Source organism: Brienomyrus brachyistius, chromosome 3, assembly GCF_023856365.1.
Source record: "Brienomyrus brachyistius isolate T26 chromosome 3, BBRACH_0.4, whole genome shotgun sequence".
Taxonomy (NCBI): domain Eukaryota; kingdom Metazoa; phylum Chordata; class Actinopteri; order Osteoglossiformes; family Mormyridae; genus Brienomyrus; species Brienomyrus brachyistius.
Window position 1 is genome coordinate 10,127,944 of NC_064535.1, and position 18,674 is coordinate 10,146,617.

General features: G+C 40.8%; 2 protein-coding genes across 7 annotated transcripts in view; one reads left to right on the forward strand and one right to left on the reverse strand.

Moving 5' to 3' along the window:
- ccser2a (coiled-coil serine-rich protein 2a) overlaps nt 1–9,565 on the reverse strand; it is a 49,396-nt gene extending 39,831 nt beyond the window's left edge. For 4 of the 5 annotated variants that reach the window (XM_049007045.1, XM_049007044.1, XM_049007042.1 and 1 more), the window contains exon 1: nt 9,358–9,565. The gene's annotated coding sequence lies outside the window, so the exon portion shown is untranslated. Of the gene's footprint in view, nt 1–8,596; nt 9,329–9,357 lie in introns of those variants that run through there. The other variant, XM_049007043.1, reaches the window with a different exon arrangement.
- Nucleotides 9,566–11,563: 1,998 nt separating this feature from the next.
- On the forward strand, nt 11,564–18,645 carry sparcl2 (SPARC-like 2). Of its 2 annotated transcripts, XM_049006456.1 has the most exons (9): nt 11,567–12,023; nt 12,747–12,845; nt 13,778–13,850; nt 13,971–14,082; nt 14,456–14,574; nt 14,715–14,869; nt 15,676–15,788; nt 16,577–16,671; nt 17,126–18,642. In XM_049006456.1, exons 2-9 carry the CDS (start codon nt 12,783–12,785, stop codon nt 17,176–17,178), a joined length of 783 nt encoding a protein of 260 aa, XP_048862413.1. In that variant the 5' UTR covers nt 11,567–12,023; nt 12,747–12,782; the 3' UTR covers nt 17,179–18,642. The 2 variants fall into 2 exon arrangements, with proteins under 2 accessions (XP_048862412.1, XP_048862413.1); XM_049006455.1 differs by lacking the exon at nt 12,747–12,845 and having other exon boundaries at nt 11,564–12,023; nt 17,126–18,645.
- Nucleotides 18,646–18,674: the final 29 nt, after the last annotated feature.

Sequence of the window (18,674 nt, forward strand, 5' to 3'; positions counted from 1 at the left end):
GCAGCCATGTGTTTGTAATGTGCTATTTGCTTGTACATCACTTTAGACAAATACATCTGTTAAATAAAATAAATCTACATGACAAAACATGGGGTTTGGGAAATCTACCATGGCATAAATAATATTGGTATAAATCGTACTTGATGTCCAAGGAGATTCACAGGCCTGCAACTGCGATTTTGCATTTTGTCCTTTTAGGTTGAAACGCATAAAATAAGCCACACCCTTATAATACTGGTCAAAAAAAAATTTTTTACACAATTCAAAAACCTTGAAAACCAGTGGTATTGCTACCATTCTCCATTCAAAACTATTATGAAAGAAAAAAAAGCTAGCAGGCATATTTGATATGGCATTCCATAACTGATTTAATAAAATGCAATTTAAATGCACCATGAATGATATGATGCATTACTGAAGTTTGCCATTTTCGAAAGTTTAATAAAATGCATACCAAACGGTTTCCTTAACCCTTTTTAATAATGACCTGTAATGTTTTTGACCAATATAATGTCACTAAAAATACAAGGTCTTAAGGTCTAGACCAGAGGTTTCAGCAGAAAAGAGTTTTATTAAAGTCCTTCAGCTACATGCATTCTGTCACATAGCATTTTTCCAGATTAATTATCCAAATTAATTCTGGCATAGAAAAGGAATATCAGCAGTACAGGTTCTCCTCTTAGACTGCCCTTGATATCCACCTTAAATAAGAGATGTGTTCTTTATTGTTACATCATGCTATGATATCATAAGCACAATGCCCTTACAAACCTGCCCAGCGTGTGATCTCAGGCCTGCACTGTAAGAAATCTAGCTCTTAACACTTGTCCCTGGGAAAAAACTAAATGCTGAAGCACTCTGACAGAATGAAAACTTGCACACTCTGCAGGACCTTTAAAGACGAGTGTGTGTTAAACAACACAAAAAACAGATATTAATCAAATTATACTTATACGACCATAAACCTGCCGGACGAAAGCCAAGCCTTTCCCAGTTGACTGGGGTGAAAATAATAATCAAATAGGGAAAAAAAATATTTTACATTAGATTAAGCTACATCACAATCCTGTATCCTACATCCACAGAAATAACGTAGTGCCTCCGTTAGAGTACACAGCTGAATATTTTACCGGAATGAATAGTTAGCTTGATAACACAGCAGGGGTGTCAGGTTCTTACAGCCCAATTCCTTCACCACAAAGCTACTTGCAGGTTCTTTTCACACAAGAGGTCAGATTTCTCAGGACTGGCTTTGTTCACGCTGGATGAAACACCGTCTCCAGCCGCTAGCTTTAAACGGCCCTTTCTGGGAGGGACCTCGCCATGAGGAGATCACAGACCCGCAAATGTGAACCACACTGCACCCTCCCATCTCAATCCACTTGAGGGACGCACAACAGCCATGGGTTTGAGAGTAAATCCAAACAGCGACATTTAAGCTTTGGTCCCATACAAGTTTTTTTTTTTCCTTTTTATGTAAAAAAAATTATTAAAAAAACAGCTGCGAAGAACCAGGCCATTTGAGAGGTCAACCCAGCCCGTCACACAGTGACCCACATTCAGCCTCGCTCTCCGCCCAGGCTGGGCAGCGACTGAAAGGGTTGGCAAACGCTCTCGAATCCCGAACGAGCTTCGATATTCACCCTCCACTGTAATGGGGTCAGTCAGTTCAGGCAGAGACCCGGTCCTGGAGGGTTATGTGCTTCGGCACATTATCAGATGCATTATTAGTGGATTATTAATGCATTCAGATGCATTATTAGTGGTCTTCAAATGTTCGAATTATAGAGTAAATCCAGGAAGTATTACTGTACATTACAATATGGTACGTAAAGGACCTGCGATCAATGACAGTCAAGAAGACAGCAGAACAATTCCTACAAGACTTATAGGGTGAATAGGTTGGCTAGATCAATAAAATAGCAGTATCCTTGTTATACTGTAAATATAGAATGGCGGTAATGCTCGTTTTGATTAATACAGAAATTCGACATTTAACACGTTTGCTGTTCTGTGTTCTATAGCTAGGGGGAAAAAAACAGCCCTAACAGAACTAATCATAGAAAGCTGTGGTTTTCAGCACAGTCCCTGGAGACCCCCAGACAGCCTACATTTCTGCTCCCTCCCAGCTCCCAATACACCAACATCAGGTATCCAGTGTTCTTGATTGTTCAGTTCATGAATGCTGGGAGCTGGGAGGGAGCAAAAATGCGGACTGTCTGGGGGTCTCCCAGGACTGGCCCGAGAAACAAAGTTAAAGTATCATACTAGGTACCCCTTGGGCTAAGAAAAAAAGTGACTGTTTTTAATATCCATTAGCACACATTCATGACCCTAGGGTTGGCCTTTAAAAACATGCAGCAGTTCTGTGGATTTCCTAGGGACTCGCCTGGTCTGCTAACACCCAGATCCAGGTAAGACATATATATAGATAACCAGGCAGGGACCAAAGGAGCGAACCAAGGGCTTGTATCCACCTTAAACCTTCTTGAAGGCAGGAATTATGATGATTCCAAGCAATCTCATGAATTCAAGAGCAGTTTAAAAGCCATAATGCTGTTTAAACAGTTTCATAACAACCATTTGGATAGCTGTCCAGGGTTAATAAGCAAAAAAGACCAATTGGTGAAGATACTGAATTAAAACACATTACCCATCCTCTCTGTCAGCATTATCATCCTAAGATAAAGACATCTCTATCCTTCCTGATGAGATATGTCATACAATTATAGCACTCTGTCAATTTAAAAGGCTATAACAGCCAATCAAGCATTACAGAAACTGCAGAGAAGATTATAAACACAGGACAGCAATGGTAATTGCTAAACCGGAAATGTTTATTGAACTTATCGCTAAATTCGGAAATAGATTAAAGCATTTAGGCGATTAACCTAAATCGGAGAGTATGTGTCACATGTAAACACACGCAATGTAGAGCAGGCCTGTCAAACTCCAATCAGACTCTTGTCAGTCTTCATTCTAACCTAATTTTATGGCTTAACTGGTCCAAGAGTGCATTTAGGAGGATGTTAATGAAAAAACATGCAACAACTTCTAAAGACATACAGCCACCTTCAGCACAAGAGAAAAGGGCATGTAGGGGCATACATATCCTCATCTAAAGACAGATGAGGACAGATGCCTTCAACAAACGCAGAGACATACATGCTAGCACAGATATTCCCCTTGCTGGATACGCCTTAGCTTTGTAGCTATTAAATGGGAAGGATGAGGTTACAGACTGTTTCCGAACCAGGAAAATACCACATTCTGCTCTTAACCTACATGGTGCCACAGCATAATGATCTATTGTGCATGTAATCATAGAAGGACGTCCCATATTAATAAATTTGTCTTGATATAGTTAGGATGACCTTGCCATATTATACAACACAAAACACCATTTCAGCCCTGTGATCGGCTGGCTCCCCATCCTGGGTTGTTCCCTGCCTCGTGCCCATTGCTTCCGGGATAGGCTCCGGACCCCCCGTGACCATTTCAGGTAAGGGGAAAAAAAATCCAATCGCATTTTCATTACAGGTGTCTTCTGGGACTGCCCCTTACACTGCTATGAAATTTCATTACAGACTGATGCCAATTAATCCCTTAAACCTATTTATGCACATTGAGCTAAAGGAGTTTGATCCAGACAACAGGAATAGTAACTGAAGAGAAGGACATAATTAGGTTAAGAGTCACTGTGCACTAAAGCCTGTGTTTCAAAAGACAAGCTATGAGGCAGTCATGTAAATATTGCATGGGGCCATCTCTCACAGAGCCCAAACCTGGTGGGATGGGTTAGGGAGGAATAGATTACTGGCCAGTGTTCAACTGTTTGGCTGCTCCAGCCAATCAAGCGTATAGCGGGTGTGGCCAGTGAAAGTCTGCCCTCCTACAGGAATCATTCTCCACCCAGTCCTGCTATGGAATAGTCACTCACAACAGGAAACAAATGATGACGAATGCAGGTACAAATAATTAGGCATACTTGTACCTTTGTCCAAGAATTAACATTCACACGCTTTCAGAAGGTTCAATTTCAAAAATGAAATCCAATTAATAAATGACGTTTTTTGAGTAATGTTATATAAAATATCACAACAAGTTTACAGTAGGATGATGACTTTTATAATGTAATTTTACAGTATAATTTTTTAGGTCTGATGTTTAATCACTGCCATTTTTGTAGCTAATCCACAGTACTATTTCAGCTACAAATAAAACTAACACCTGCAAATAATTCCCTTCTTTGTCGATTACTACTTTTTTTTCCCAAAATCACAGTAAAGACAACTATTTACATAAAGAACGATACTTTATCCTTAAAGATAAGGTTTAATAAACTTTGAAATAACATATGACCTTGTCAACATGATCTCCATAGTTCAGTCCTCACAAACACATCTATATCTATAAAGATGACTTATATATTTGATTCCTGCCCCATGAGTGAAGTTTTTTGGGTTTAGTTGAGCACCCTGCCTGAAGCCAGACATGTATTTTAGGTGAATCTAGGTCGGAATGTGGCTCTGAGAGTAAGAACACCCTGCCTGTGATCGGAAGGTCAGAACCCAAACGCAAATCCCATGACTGGCTGATTGATGTCAGCGCTGAGTCCTGGAGCAAGGCCCCTAACCTCCATTACTCCAGGGACTGTTTGACCAGCTCTTTGATTCTCAGTTGAACATTGCTTTGGACAAAAGTGTCTGCCAAACAGATATATGTACCTGTAAATTGATGGGTGTGCTTAAAGTTTTCCTCTGTCATGTGTCCTCTGTGATAGATATGCACGCTTGGCGCGCACCACCTCACAGCAGATGTTTCTGAGGATAACCTTCAAGCTCGGAACGGCCCTGCACTCCATCAGCCATCCTGGGAAGACGGCTGGGCAATAATGAGCAGTAAACAACAACTGCAGCAAACACTTTAATTACCATGATCATTTTAACACCCCATTTATCCCAGAAATTATTACAGAATATGCACCGTGCCTCTGCCTGAGAAGCATCTACATCATGGATATATAATCAGCAGGGAATGCAGATTGGAAGCAAGCAGGTTTTAAATGATGCATACTGGCCCCCACCTGCAGCTACTGAAAACTATTACACTGATTAACAGTATTATTGCTTAGAAGACCTGACTGCTATACTCTTATGACCAATATATCCAGAGTAGGATAGAAATAGTCAAAGACTTGCTACTATACAAGAATAGAGGCAGGCTCCCTATTGGACGGGAGTAGGAACAGGCTCCCTATTGGAAGGGAGTAAGAACAGGCTCTCTAGTGGACGGGAGTAGGAACAGGCTCCCTATTGGACGGGAGTAAGAACAGGCTCTCTAGTGGATGGGAGTAAGAACAGGCTCTCTAGTGGACGGGAGTAGGAACAGGCTCCCTATTGGACAGGAGTAGGAACAAGCTTGTTATAAGCCGGGTAAAAATATTTCTTTCTGTTTATCCCTTTTTCACTGCCAGTCCATTCACATTATTCCAGCATGGAAACTGTACATTGTAATGATAAAAACGTACTGTTTTGGTCATGAACAGCATAAGATGGTACAGTTTACCAAAACCTGGAAATGAATGGATGCACATTTACATTTTAGAAATATTTCAAGAATACTGCATCCCAACCCCCAACTTGTTTCCCTAGTAAGATGAGACCTTAAGGTTTCATTGGCAATAACGTCTAATTTCTTTTCCTCCAAATTCATAAAAAGCGAAAGCGACGTATTGGGGGGGAAAACAATAAAGAACACATCCTTAAGAAAATAAAAGGTGAGATTTTAATTGAAGTGGAGGGGAGCTAACGTAGACATATTAATTTATAGATACTGGAGCCAAACAGATATACTAGGTCAAGAACACACAGCCCCATTTTCACTCAAATAATCCTGCCCCAAGACATCAGCACATAAATTACTGTCCGCATCTGCAGGCAGGGATGTACACAGGCTAGAGAAGCAGTAACATTTCCCCCCCCCCTGCATCTTTTCACTACGCTGCACGTATATAAAATTCTCATGCTGTGTGCAAAATGTTTTCCAATCGGTTCAAATTTATATACAGTACATACAAAAACTAACAAAATGTGATTCTGCAGCCACTGCCACACTCCTTGCAAAGGCAGGTTACATTTAGAGGCATGACATGAACACAGTTTAAAGTGCATAAATTCACATTAATTTACAGTTTTGGGCAGTATCGAAAAAATGACGCAGCACAGCTCAGGTTAAATCAGTAAACAAAATCACACACTCTGACACACCGAGCTGCTTTACCTGAGCCAGGGTTAATGGCAATGACAAAAAAGTGCACATCAGCCTAAAACAATTACTAAATTGTGCTCAACAGGACAGGGTAACAATTAATCACATTCTGGACATTTGCCATCATACACCACTACGTCTCCTCCCGACACGCCATGCCCACCACCCCCCAGCCAAAACACATCAGGAGAGCATCCTCATTTCATGTAGTTAAGTCTGATGCTATTTGATTTTTAATTGCACATACACCGTCCATTAATGTGTTGCACGCAGGAGTCTTTTCCCCAGGGACTAAAAAAGCTTCTCGTATCATATCAAAGCAGCATTCAAGTACAAGAACCAAAATGGCTGCGAGAAAATGACCACTTCCTGTCATTCTATCAAACGCACACCTCCGTAGCTGCACCTCGCCCTCCGCTATTCATCTCTAATGCAAAGGAAATAGAGAGCGGCGGGCAGAATGCAGAACGCGCGACATCTCTCTGGAAACATCAAAGCTTCTCAATTTTCTTACTTAAAAATAATCACTAGAAATGGACAACTGCTCATGTCTTCTGCAGAATTCTCCAGAAATCAGCTTTGACCAATGAGGCATAGATTAGAAATATATCCATGACCACTGTTTTCAGAAAGGGCAAATTCCACTCAGACTAGACACAGCACCCCACAGCACTGCTCAAATCACTACAGATTAAGCAGACAGGCCATGTGACAAATGCAGGTCTACAATAGCCCTTTGATCCATTTAGAGGTTTCAGGGCTAAGAACTGGAAGCCACATCAAACAGCACTTGCCCAAGAACTACAACACATGTAACTTTATTTAGACCCTGAGGATCATAAACACTCGCCTAGCTTTGTTCTGAACTGAACACCCCTCACCTATGCAAAATGAGAACAGGACACCCTGGAGACAGTTTCCACTTCCTGTTAAGTGGCTGAAGTATATTTTTATCCCGAAAAAACACAATGTACAGCATGATGGTTGTATCCCTCAAACACATCATTCACCTACAGATTTATATATTAGTCTATATATTTTTCTGCAACAAATAGCAAAAATCAATTAACATGATTTAAATCAGAACATTAGAAATATTTATATTTAAACGTGTAAATACAAAAGTGATTGGGGGTGGGGGTGGCATGGTTGTGCAGTGGTTAGCACTGTTGCCTCACACCTCTGGGACCCGGGTTCGAATCTCCACCAGGGTCACATGTGTGTGGAGTTTGCATGTTCTCCCCATGTCATTGTGGGGTTTTCTCCGGGTACTCCGGTTTCCCCCCACAGTCCAAAAACATGCTGAGGCTAATTGGAGTTGCTAAATTGCCCATAGGAGTGCATGTGTGAGTGAATGGTGTGTGAGTGTGCCCTGCGATGGGCTGGCCCCCCATCCTGGGTTGTCCTCCGGACCCCCCGCGACCCAGTAGGATAAGCAGGCTGGAAGATGGATGGATGGATGAAGTAATTTGAGAATGTCTACAAAATTGTGTGAACGATCTTTCTTAAATGTTCAGTTCTTATTGAAAATAACTATTGATAAAATGAATCATATTTTCAGTAATTATAGAGCCCTAAGCTATTTGTTCTAGGTGCCCAGTACAGCAACAAGTGCATCACACAAACACAAAGGCGTTATTCCTGACATCGCTACTATAAAATATCAAGTCATACACTGCAGCATAGTGCAGCTCCTGCGAAACATTGCGAATCACGGGAAAACTAAAAAGATTAAAAGCCAACCACTGACCAAGAACCTGAATGACAATAATCCAAGAAATGTATGTTGCGTCAAAACTTATCATCACATCTGCAGAAAAATGCATGAGAAGCATCGCAGGATCACGTGTGGCACAGACACGAATGTTTCCTGGAGATGGTCGAACAAAGAACTTCTGATTATCGTTTTGGACAGCACTTTATGGGGTTCAAAATGCTGAACCAACATCTACCTATTGATATATAACAATTCTAGATTAAATAAAGAAAAAACACACTGTGATGCAAGACAACTGCGATTACAACCTTCTAGTGTTATAAAATCAAATCAAAATCAAAATGAACAAAATACATTTGTTAAGTCATTATGTAGATCCATAAGAAACTATCAGCGCTTATGAATTATGACTTGCATACCTGCATATCTATTATATCTATGCTTCTACTGGCTTCTGTTACAATGTATCTAATCAAAGGACAATGTTTCCATTGTTATTATCTTGGTACTGACCGTATACCAGGTTAATAACTTGTAGGCCCAATCTCTGTGCACACAACCTATCTGTACATTTATTAAAGTCTTGCACATCGTAGAAATACATCTTACCTGATGTGAATGGATGAGCTAGCAGCTCATGATCGAAATCATTTAAGTCCACAATGCAAATACTGCAAAGGTGCCCAACTTCTAAACATTCACTGCATTTACAGCTGGTAGTAGGATCGTATTGTACAGTACATATACCGAAGACTATCTGTCGCAATGGAGGACGAAATAACAGCCAAATTGAAATTAAACTAATTATAAACATTTTAACAGGATCCTGTACGTAAACCTGGCTCAACCGTACAGCTTATTACCGAAACGATGAACTGCTCATTACCTTAACTAGCTAAGCGAAGTATAGGAGTATATTGAGGGATTTAATGGAAATCAGTGTCCCGTTAGGAAAGGTTTAGCTAGCTAGCTACCGTCTCAGCGACACTATGGGTATATAAAGTCCAATATACTGAAATACCTACCTACCAAAATACCCAGAGGGATGCTTAGCTACACACAACCGACTGACTATTGCGCCGTGTTATTACTGCAAGTTTCTCCGACAGGAAATCGGCTACATTACTGACAGATACTTGCTAACTAAACTCTGATAAGATTTCATGTGCCATGTCTTGGTTATGCACGATATGTTATTGTAAAACTAATAAGCTTTCTACCTAAGATCAGTCAGGTACACAGTCAGCTCTCTGCAAAACCCCACGACCAAAACAAATGATGCTGCTGTGTTCGGATCAGAGCTGCGATGCTTTTCGTTTCCACATCATTTCATTTTCTCCTTCTCTGAGGCGGAGCCTCGCAAGAATCACCTGGACTCCACTGATCGCTCTTCTCTCATATTAAGCGCAATTTGATCATCTTGCTCACTGAGACGATCGCCTCCGAAACGCGATAGGAATCTTCATTTTTACTGCATGCACTTCGTTTTTTATTCCATCAGACTGCTTAATTTCTCTCTTCTCCCTTGTTGCTTAAACCAGCCTAGCGTCCCTCCATCATTCATTCTCCGCCACCCTTGACACTGACGTCAGGCACTGAAACACACTTCCGGCCCGCTGTCTGTGCGCAATCAGTTCCGTATAGCATCATTTCTCATTTTTCTTTTCATTTTTTTCAGTTATTACAATTTAATCATTTAATTCGATCTTAAGTATGTGCATGCATCCCAGGATTTCATTTAGCTGAAATGTTCTGCAAACATGAAATACGATTGACGTTGTCAATGGGGAACCAGCAATCAGATGCGGCCCGTTTATCATCCTCAATACACGATAAATATGTTGTATTTTTAAAAACAAAACATGAGATTGATTTACAAAAGAGGATGGCTTGAGTTTAAGATGAAAATTTTGAAAAAAAAAATAGAAAGTACACTGCGGAGAATGTCCTAAAATTATTTTAATGAAAAATGTAATTGTATTTCTGTGTTTTTATTAATTGTGAGAAATAGCCTTCTAACTATATGTGTCTATGCTTGCCCTGTACCCTCTCCTACAAACATAAAACAATTTTTATGGTTTGTTTGTTTTTTTAAGACTCAGGTGTATTTAAGATGGTGCATTCCTGCGGTCTGAGGAATGTTTTAAGGCTATAAAATTTAATTCGTTTAGAAACTCGAGGTATTCCTGTTTCAATGTTGAAATGGGGTCTGGCTAAGTGGACATGCACATGTAGCAAACATGAAATATATACTAATAAATATCAAGACCAAAGACAGATTCAGTCAACATCCTTATGACCTGCATTATTGAATTTTTACACAATAATGTCATACAAATGTCGGGCACTGTGAAAGAAAAAAAATCGACCATCTCCAAAACCTGTTTCTTTTCTTTTGAATTGCATTCCTCACTTACATTTCAGGAAGGGCACCTTGCATTTTATGCAATACATTAAATACTTTTATGTAGGCCTATTGATCATAAACATCACAATTCAGAAAGCATGTAAGATTTTATATGACCACAAGATGGCAATAGACGATCGTTTTGGTGGTTTTCAGGTGGCTTTTTAGCAATACACTTAATGCTATTGGAATGTAGCGTAGGATTGAGCGACAGTTCATAACTTAAAGAATCGTAAATCGAGTTTATCGCTAATTGGTGGATAAAAACTGAAACTATAGCCACAAGTAATCTTAGTAATCCATGAATGGAGCCTGAATCGTCTGTGTGTGTGTGAGGGGGGGGAAATTATGTTTATATTACATTGTGGGGACCAAATGTTCTCCACAATGTAAAAGAATCCTGTTATTTGGATGTTGTAGGGACCATTTTCAGGTCCCCACAAAGATGGTTTTCAGTCAAAAACCTAAAAATGTCAAAAGTCCTTTCTTTGTTTACTTGTAGTTAAGGTTAGGGCTGGTTAGAGGTTAAGGTCATCATGCTGGGATTAGAGTTTTTCCTATAGAAATGAATGGAGAGTCCCCACAAAAATATACTTAAATACATACATAAACTCTGTGTGTGTTTTCTGTTATCTCCTCTTGTTTTCACAGAATTGATTGAGTAGACATTCTCCTGTTTTTAAACGGACATTAAACGTTCTATGCAAAGTATCTAGTGTTATGAATTACAAATCAAGCGAACATGAAAAAGGCTTAATTAATGAGATTTAGGAAAGCCATCTGCAAATTCAGTGTCCGACTTTCATATTTTTGGCCCTAGAGTGCAGGGATATGCATAATGGAGTTACAGAGACTGTCTGAACTGTAGTTTCAAAATTAACCCTTAACTCCTGTAAACAGAGATAACATACTATCATTATGTATTATTACAAAACAATTACAAAACCTGTAGAAATAGATCTACTTGCAATTTCTCAAATGTGATCTGCTTTATTTTAGGGATAAAAAGGACAAACAAAACCTTTCCATCAGGAGGATAAATTAAAAAGCCACAGATATTAATAGAGACGGCACAGTGAGGAGCTCTGCATCTTACACCTTCAGCACTGGGATTTAAATCCAGCGTCTGCTCGGTATGTGTGAAGTTAGCATGTTATCCCCAGGTCTCGTGAGGGTTCCATGGGGTTTTTCAGTTTCTGCCTGCAGTCCAAAGACACGCAGCTGTGGTAATTCTCATCTCTGAAGTGCACTCAGTGAGTGCATGTATGTGTTCTGTGATGAGCTGGCATCCCCTGGAGGGTGTACCTCTGCCTTGCACCCTTCACTGCCTGGCCTCCCTGTGACCCAGACTAGGATAAGCTGCGGAAAGAAGGATGATATTTTTCTTTGTTTCAATATCTAATCTATCGAATCCTCCACTCACAATGGTGACTTTCAGAAATATGGCTGTGCAGATCATCTGTACCGCGTCTGCCAGGTTCACACGGAGTGCTGGTTCTTGTCGAAGCTGGCATGATTTCATAGGGATGTAGATTTACAAGCTAGAGAGAACACATGGTCTACAGTAGCACAGATAGATCCCTCTCTGCCTGGGAGAGAAACGAGAGAGAAAGAAGAGGAAAAACAGAGGTATGTGGGGGTCTTTCACATATTCTTCCTCGTGTTTGTTCATGTTTATTTTATGCGTCTTGTTCTCATTAAATATGGAAAATGGAGAGAGATCACGAGTAGCTGCTCAGACTGAAAAAAAAACAAGGAAGAACGTGTAGAACATTTGGGGAAATTAATTTAAAAAGCCAGAGGTGAAGAAAGCAGATTTTTAAAAATTCAGCGTGCATAACATCTGCATCAAAGATGGAATCGCTAAACAGTAGAATACTTTGGGAAGATTTTAAACCAAGAAATGTAATGATGTCATTATTGTTGTTGTTTCCGCAGTCGTCTTTCAAGTAAGGTTATCTCTAAAGTTCCTTCTACCTTTAATCTGAGTAAATCACTGTATTAAAACTGCACAAGTCCAATTGATTATCACTGGTCATTTAAAAATAAATTTAAATTAAGCTAAAAGGTTTTTTTTACTAATGTAGATTTCACATCGTTTTTGTATTATTAATTATATATTAGGCCTAAATGAAAGGCATTTAGAGATAAAGAAAAAATGCACTCATATTTCTATTTTTAACAATGTGCTCCATTTATGCTCCTACCAAACAGTATGCCCTTAGAAGTTATTTAAAGAAAATAGTTTATTCAATACTTTGCTTAAGGCAACTATTTATGTGTTCAGAAGCAGTTTCTCTGAAGAATCTCTGGCCCAAAGCCCAGTTGATTATCCTGTATTCTTGCCTGCAGTGAGTCGTACCACATGGTCCAGGCCGAGACCCTACCATGCATTTGGCCGTGCACCTGATCCTATTCACAATGCTGGTGCTGCACCCTGTAATGAGTGAGGTGAGCACCATTACAATTATAGCTTATTGGTTATACGCAGGTCTGCTTGCTTTGGCCATGACTGTAAACTGAACCAGCAGTTCAATGTATTGTAAGGGTCTGTTTTTCATCAAGAGTGTCCACAGCAGATGTGAAACTGGCAAAGACTACAAAGTTGACTGGGAGTCCCCAGTTTATGGCTCTCCAGACTGAATTTTTTGTTTATGAGGACTAGAATAAGACACATGATAGCATGAAGAAACAAAAAGTACAGTGTACAGTACAGTGAAGTATTTGCTTGTAATTGGATTTTCCTCATTTTTGCATATTTAACAATTAGCTCTGCATCATACAGTGCTCTACATGAATTCTATCCCACTCTTCCACACAACACTGCTGTAGCTTAGCAACATTTGTGGCTTTTCAAGCCCTTTGCAGGTCCTGCCCCAATATTTCAGCGAGGTTCCAGTCATTTAGATGCACCTCACAGATCAATAGCCTGACAATGTCCATTAGAATTCTTCTAATCAGATCAGAATTCTTGGTTCATTCTATGATGGAAAGGCATCCAGATCTTTCATCAGAAAAACCTCTCCATACCACTACAATACCACCACTGGTCTTGATCATTTGCACCCGGGAAATTGTTTTAGCCTAAATGGTAGTTTTATGTTTTCCATGTGGGGAATTTTTGTAGGGATAAACAATTCCGAGTAAATTCACAGTTGTCTCAAATGTTTTTCATTTGAAGAGTAACCATGGTTCATCTGAGGTTCAAGGCCCTTGTAAGAATTTCTTTAGAGTACTGTATGACTGGCGTGGTCTCCGTAGGTGATTTCTCAGGTAATATTGGAGGATCAGTATTGAAAAGTGCATGAAAGGAGAGATCTCGGTGTACGCTGTGTGTCATGTGTGCATATGTGAGGCTGCATCTGTGTTCTGCTGCTTGCCAGGGCAGCAGAGCCCAAAGGAAACAGAGACAAGCCGAGGAGAAACTGCGACCGTATTGGGGTCGAACCAACCCAGGTGCAAAGCAGTAACGCGTAAATAACATCCCACAAACACATATAAATTCCGGACTTGATCGTCTTGGGTCTTCGTAATGTAAGTGCTAATGTAAGTAAGTACCTCTATGGCTTTCTCCAGAGAAGCTGTGCAAGCTGCTGAAGTGTTACAGTCCTGTTGGCTCCTCATGCCAAGCGGTGGAGCAAGGTGGTGTCTTAATCCCAAAATGCATATGTCCCCAGAAATGTCCGAGGTAAGACCACTTTACCATATGCTCTCTCAGCATACGGCTGGCTCTTTCTGAAATTCACAGCTTAATGTACACGACGGACACAATTTTGTACCCCCCCCCCCCCCCGGTTGTCTTATGTTTGTGTCAGTTTCCTCTGGCTACTCAGGTTTCCCTCCAGATCGAAATGGGGACTCAGAATTGCTCCTGTTGTACACATGTGTTGCCTGACATGGATTAGCGTCATTCCAGGAATGTCCTCTGCTACCTAGGACAGGCTGGAGGCTTACCGCATTGACATGAAGATTGTGTACGTCTTCCTGAAAGGAAACCTCTGTTGAATGAAATATTAATCAGTTCTTGTCACGTTGTGCCTTTTCTTGTATTTTTTTTAAAGGGAGGGAGTGCCAGTGTGCAGTGTGCTGGGGAAGACCTATGCCAGTGAGTGTCTGTTGCATAAAGAGTCCTGTCGAAAGAAGCGACGCACTGGCTTGGCTCACCTTGGTCCTTGCTTGGGTACGGTACAGTTGTCCTCCAACCCCTGGCATCCTCCTTGCCTAGTGATGCATGCTCATTGCTTCTGCAGATTCCTGTGTTCAGGTAATATGTGGAAAACCAGCAGGGTGTTTACTGGGACAGTTTCCTGCTCTGAACAGTGTCCAAAGCGGTGTGCGCAGAGATGGAATATGGGCAGTTCCCTTACCGGCTGATTGACTGGTTTCTGATGCTGAGTCGCATGGGCCAATCCTTCAGCTCCCCTCCCCCTCCCCAGGGCTGCCTGAGCCGGGAAGAGCGCAGGATGCTAGTAGAGGTAACGGTGAGGGCGGAGCTCATGGGAATTTTACTTAGACAAAAATGTTCTGTGGGCAGACTGAAAAAATGATTGGTTCAGAGAGATAACCAGTCAGATTGCGGAGGAGGTGGGTCCAAGCAACTACAAGAGCCAGGACTAACAAATCAGACGTATTGGTCCCACCTCCTCTAGTTGATTGGACCCACCTCCTCTGCAATCTGATTGGTCATCTCTCTGAACCAATCATGTTTTTCTCTACCCTCAGAACATTTTTGTGATCTAAATGACCTCAGTGGGCATGCAGGTATTATACCATTCATTTCAGTGTGAACCTTCAGTGGTGTAAATCAGTTGAAACCAGCATAGTTTATTACTTGGGCCAAAACATTTTGTATCACTTATCAGTATGTGGCCAACACATGTATGGTTATAATTACCCTTACAAACCACTTGAAACAAGTTAATTGTACTGTAACATTCTGTTGGAATTGTTGCTACATCACAAGATCTGGTCTGCAGATGAAAATAGCAAAATACAGCTGTATTGCTAAATGATCTATTTTAAAGTTTTCAAACAGATTTAAGGCCTAAGCTCTGTGCGATCCTCACCAGGCCGATATGGAGATGCGAGAGCAGCTGCATAAATAGACATCATCAATAATTGCTAAATTATTCACGGAGAAAGTTAACGAGCTGGAAATATTATCCTCCGTTTGAAACACCCCATCATTCTTTCCTCTACCCCCATCTCCCTCGCACATGTCTTATTCGGTCACTCCAATAAACGGACCCCCGTGCCCACCACGTCTCCTCCTCATTACCAGCGGCGGTTCATCCTGCTGGATCGGAACAAGGACGGGAAGCTTAGCCGTCGGGATCTGAAGAAGCTGCGTTACAAACAGATGCCCCTGGAACATTGTGCCCATCGATTCTTCCAGTGAGACCCTCCAGCCACTAACACCGACACACACACACATTTCACCCTCAGGGGCCATTAAATATGCAAAAATAAAGTCAAATTGAGCTGAAATACCGAAAATATACCATTTATCCTGTATTTTCATAACCCTAATTGGCAAATTTGGATCCCAGGGCCATGATACCCCCTATTTTTCAAATTGGAGGGGCACCACATACTCACACGCACCCACCAGGATGAGAAAATTCACACAATAACAAAAATTAGGTGCAAACTCAGATGACTTGCAATCTTTCTATTACATTGATGTAGGCTTTGTGCCAAGACATTTGCTTTATACTCATGGTGGATCTATAATGTAATCAAAAGGCTGCAAACTGTCTGAGTTCGGATCCCATTTACATTATTTTCATGAGGTTGCATTATCGATGAACCAATGGGATTAATCATTTGAAAAATGATTAAAAGCAGGGTATGGTGTTTCAAGTATATATTTCCAGAAAGTTACACCCTGACAGCACCCTCACACAGTCCCTTATCACAGTTCAGTCGAACGAGTAAGTTAACTAAAGACACAAGAGATGTGTTTCTGAAAAAGATGTGCTAAATGTTTAATGTTTTTATATTTTCATTTTTGGCTTCATTTTTTGGTGGATTTGGATTATGAGTACTGGGAAAAACTAACTCATGGGAAATTCCCATAAATATGCTTCATATAAACTTACATGTGTGTGTGTGTGTGTGTATGTGTGTGTGTGTGTGTGTGCGTGTGTGTGTGTGCGCGTGTGCGTATACATATTTTCCAGATCATGTGACAGTAACAGTGACAGAAAGGTGACCCTGAAGGAATGGATTGCTTGCCTGGTCGATCAGTCTGAGGACTGGTTCCAAGACTTCACATGTTAGTGTAAATTGTTGACACTCTCCAACAGCAAAGACCAGAAATCTACACAGAACTCATTTGGACTTCTCAGTTTGTGCAGAAACACATAATGAGCGTGCAGATGGTATACAAATCCGAAATTATATTTGACCCTTTCTTAATTCCCATCTACCATACCCAAATGGTGTACAGCTGGTTGGGTTAGAGATCTGTTGCCCAGAAGGTCATGGGTACAAATCCCGTAGCCAGCAGAGTAATTATATTACTTTAGAGCCTTTGAGCAAGGTCCTTAACCCCGATGACCCCAGGGACAATGGCTGATCCTTCTTTTACGATCCTGACTTGTACAGAGGCGTCTGCTTAATAAATAAATGTCATCAGGCTTTCTAGCAGATTCTTATATCTGTGTAATTTTAATACTTTTCTTAATATAACTAATTAACTAATAGGTCTCTGCTTCTTTCTGTCACAGCTATGAAGATGGGTTCCCGGATATTATGTGCTACGGAACAAAATAAGTTTTGAAGTGCAGTATGAAGCATGCCCTGGTTTGCCTTTCCACAGTATCGTCGCTAAATGTTCTTAGCTTGATCTGCGGCATGCTGGTCTGTCACGATTGCCTGAAACGTTATATCTCGTACTGTCTCCTAGTGGTTATAATTAGTACTGCATAAATATTGCATTTTTAGCATATTTGTTTTTAAAACCTACATTAATCAACATAGCACATCGGTCCCTAATAAATGTCCGTATGACTTTGTGCTGTAATTAACTGTCAATGTGTATAAGTACTGCATAAAAAATGGTCTTTAGATGAATGAACAATTTGTTATGGTCAAATTCTCAGTAGGCTGAATAAGAAATTGAGAAACTTCAAAGGAGGTTTGAAGCAGAACGAATACAGGCAATGTCATTGGATTCAAACTGATTTTTGACAAGTAAAATTGTTCTATTGTTTCAGTCATTGAAACAGACACAGACAAAAAAAATCAGCTAAGTATTTAAATCAAATCCAGTCAATTATGCCTAATAATTTATATTTACGGTAGCGGCTCCTTTTATACGTGTTTCAACTTCTGTTGTAATTCTAACTAAAGTCTACCGGAAAAAAAAGAAATCGGGTGAGAGTAAAGGAATGTAGCACCGCACTTTTGAAAAGAAAAAAAAAAGAATGGTAGAGGACACAGTAATGCACTCTAACTGGGAGTTAGCAGAAGTGTGGAAAACACAAAGTACGCATTAAAAATTTAGGAGAAAGGTTGCCGAAGAGAAGTGCAGCATTAGAGTAACCGGGAAAAGGTGGAAATGTCCGATTCAGAGCACAAGACCGAGACGGAGAGATTTATTAAACGGATGCGCTCGTGGAAGCTACAAGAATCAGCGTTTCATTCAAACAACAGCTGACGGCGGTTTTGCCCAAGGTGACAGCTTCGATCCTGCATCCATCGTGTCTCATAAGTCATCACGTTTGTTTCGCCGGGATGCAAAGTTCAAGACGTCTCAGGTGAATCTGAGAAAACCTCACAAATGCACAGTAAAAGAGAGATTTATGTGCCGCTGCTGAAGTTCTCACTGTTTCACCTTCTAAGGAATACTTGGAAAGTAGCTCGATGTGTTATGCGGGGAGATGGGGATTATTTTGGCTGTGGAAGAAGGGGAGTGAACCCATGCAGTTAGTCTCAACTGGGAGCATGCAGCATTTCCTTTAGAGAGAGCTGTTAACACAGTCGGTAAGGGCAAGACGTCTGTGAAAGGGGCTGTGAATATAAAGTTTCCCTTGGGGCGGGCTTCTTTATGTGATAGCGAATACTCCCGGGGTCGTCCGCCCCATTCACCCTTACAAAACATGCTCTCGCTAAAAAAAATGCACATTAATTTCCCCAGTATGCCCTACAACACCATCCACCCCCACCGGATAATCCTGTTACCCTCACCGCCAGAACCTAACCCCACCCCTCGACTCTCATGCTCTAAGATGTTGAGATATTGTGTTGTCCCGGGAGGAGCTTTGCAAACTCAGC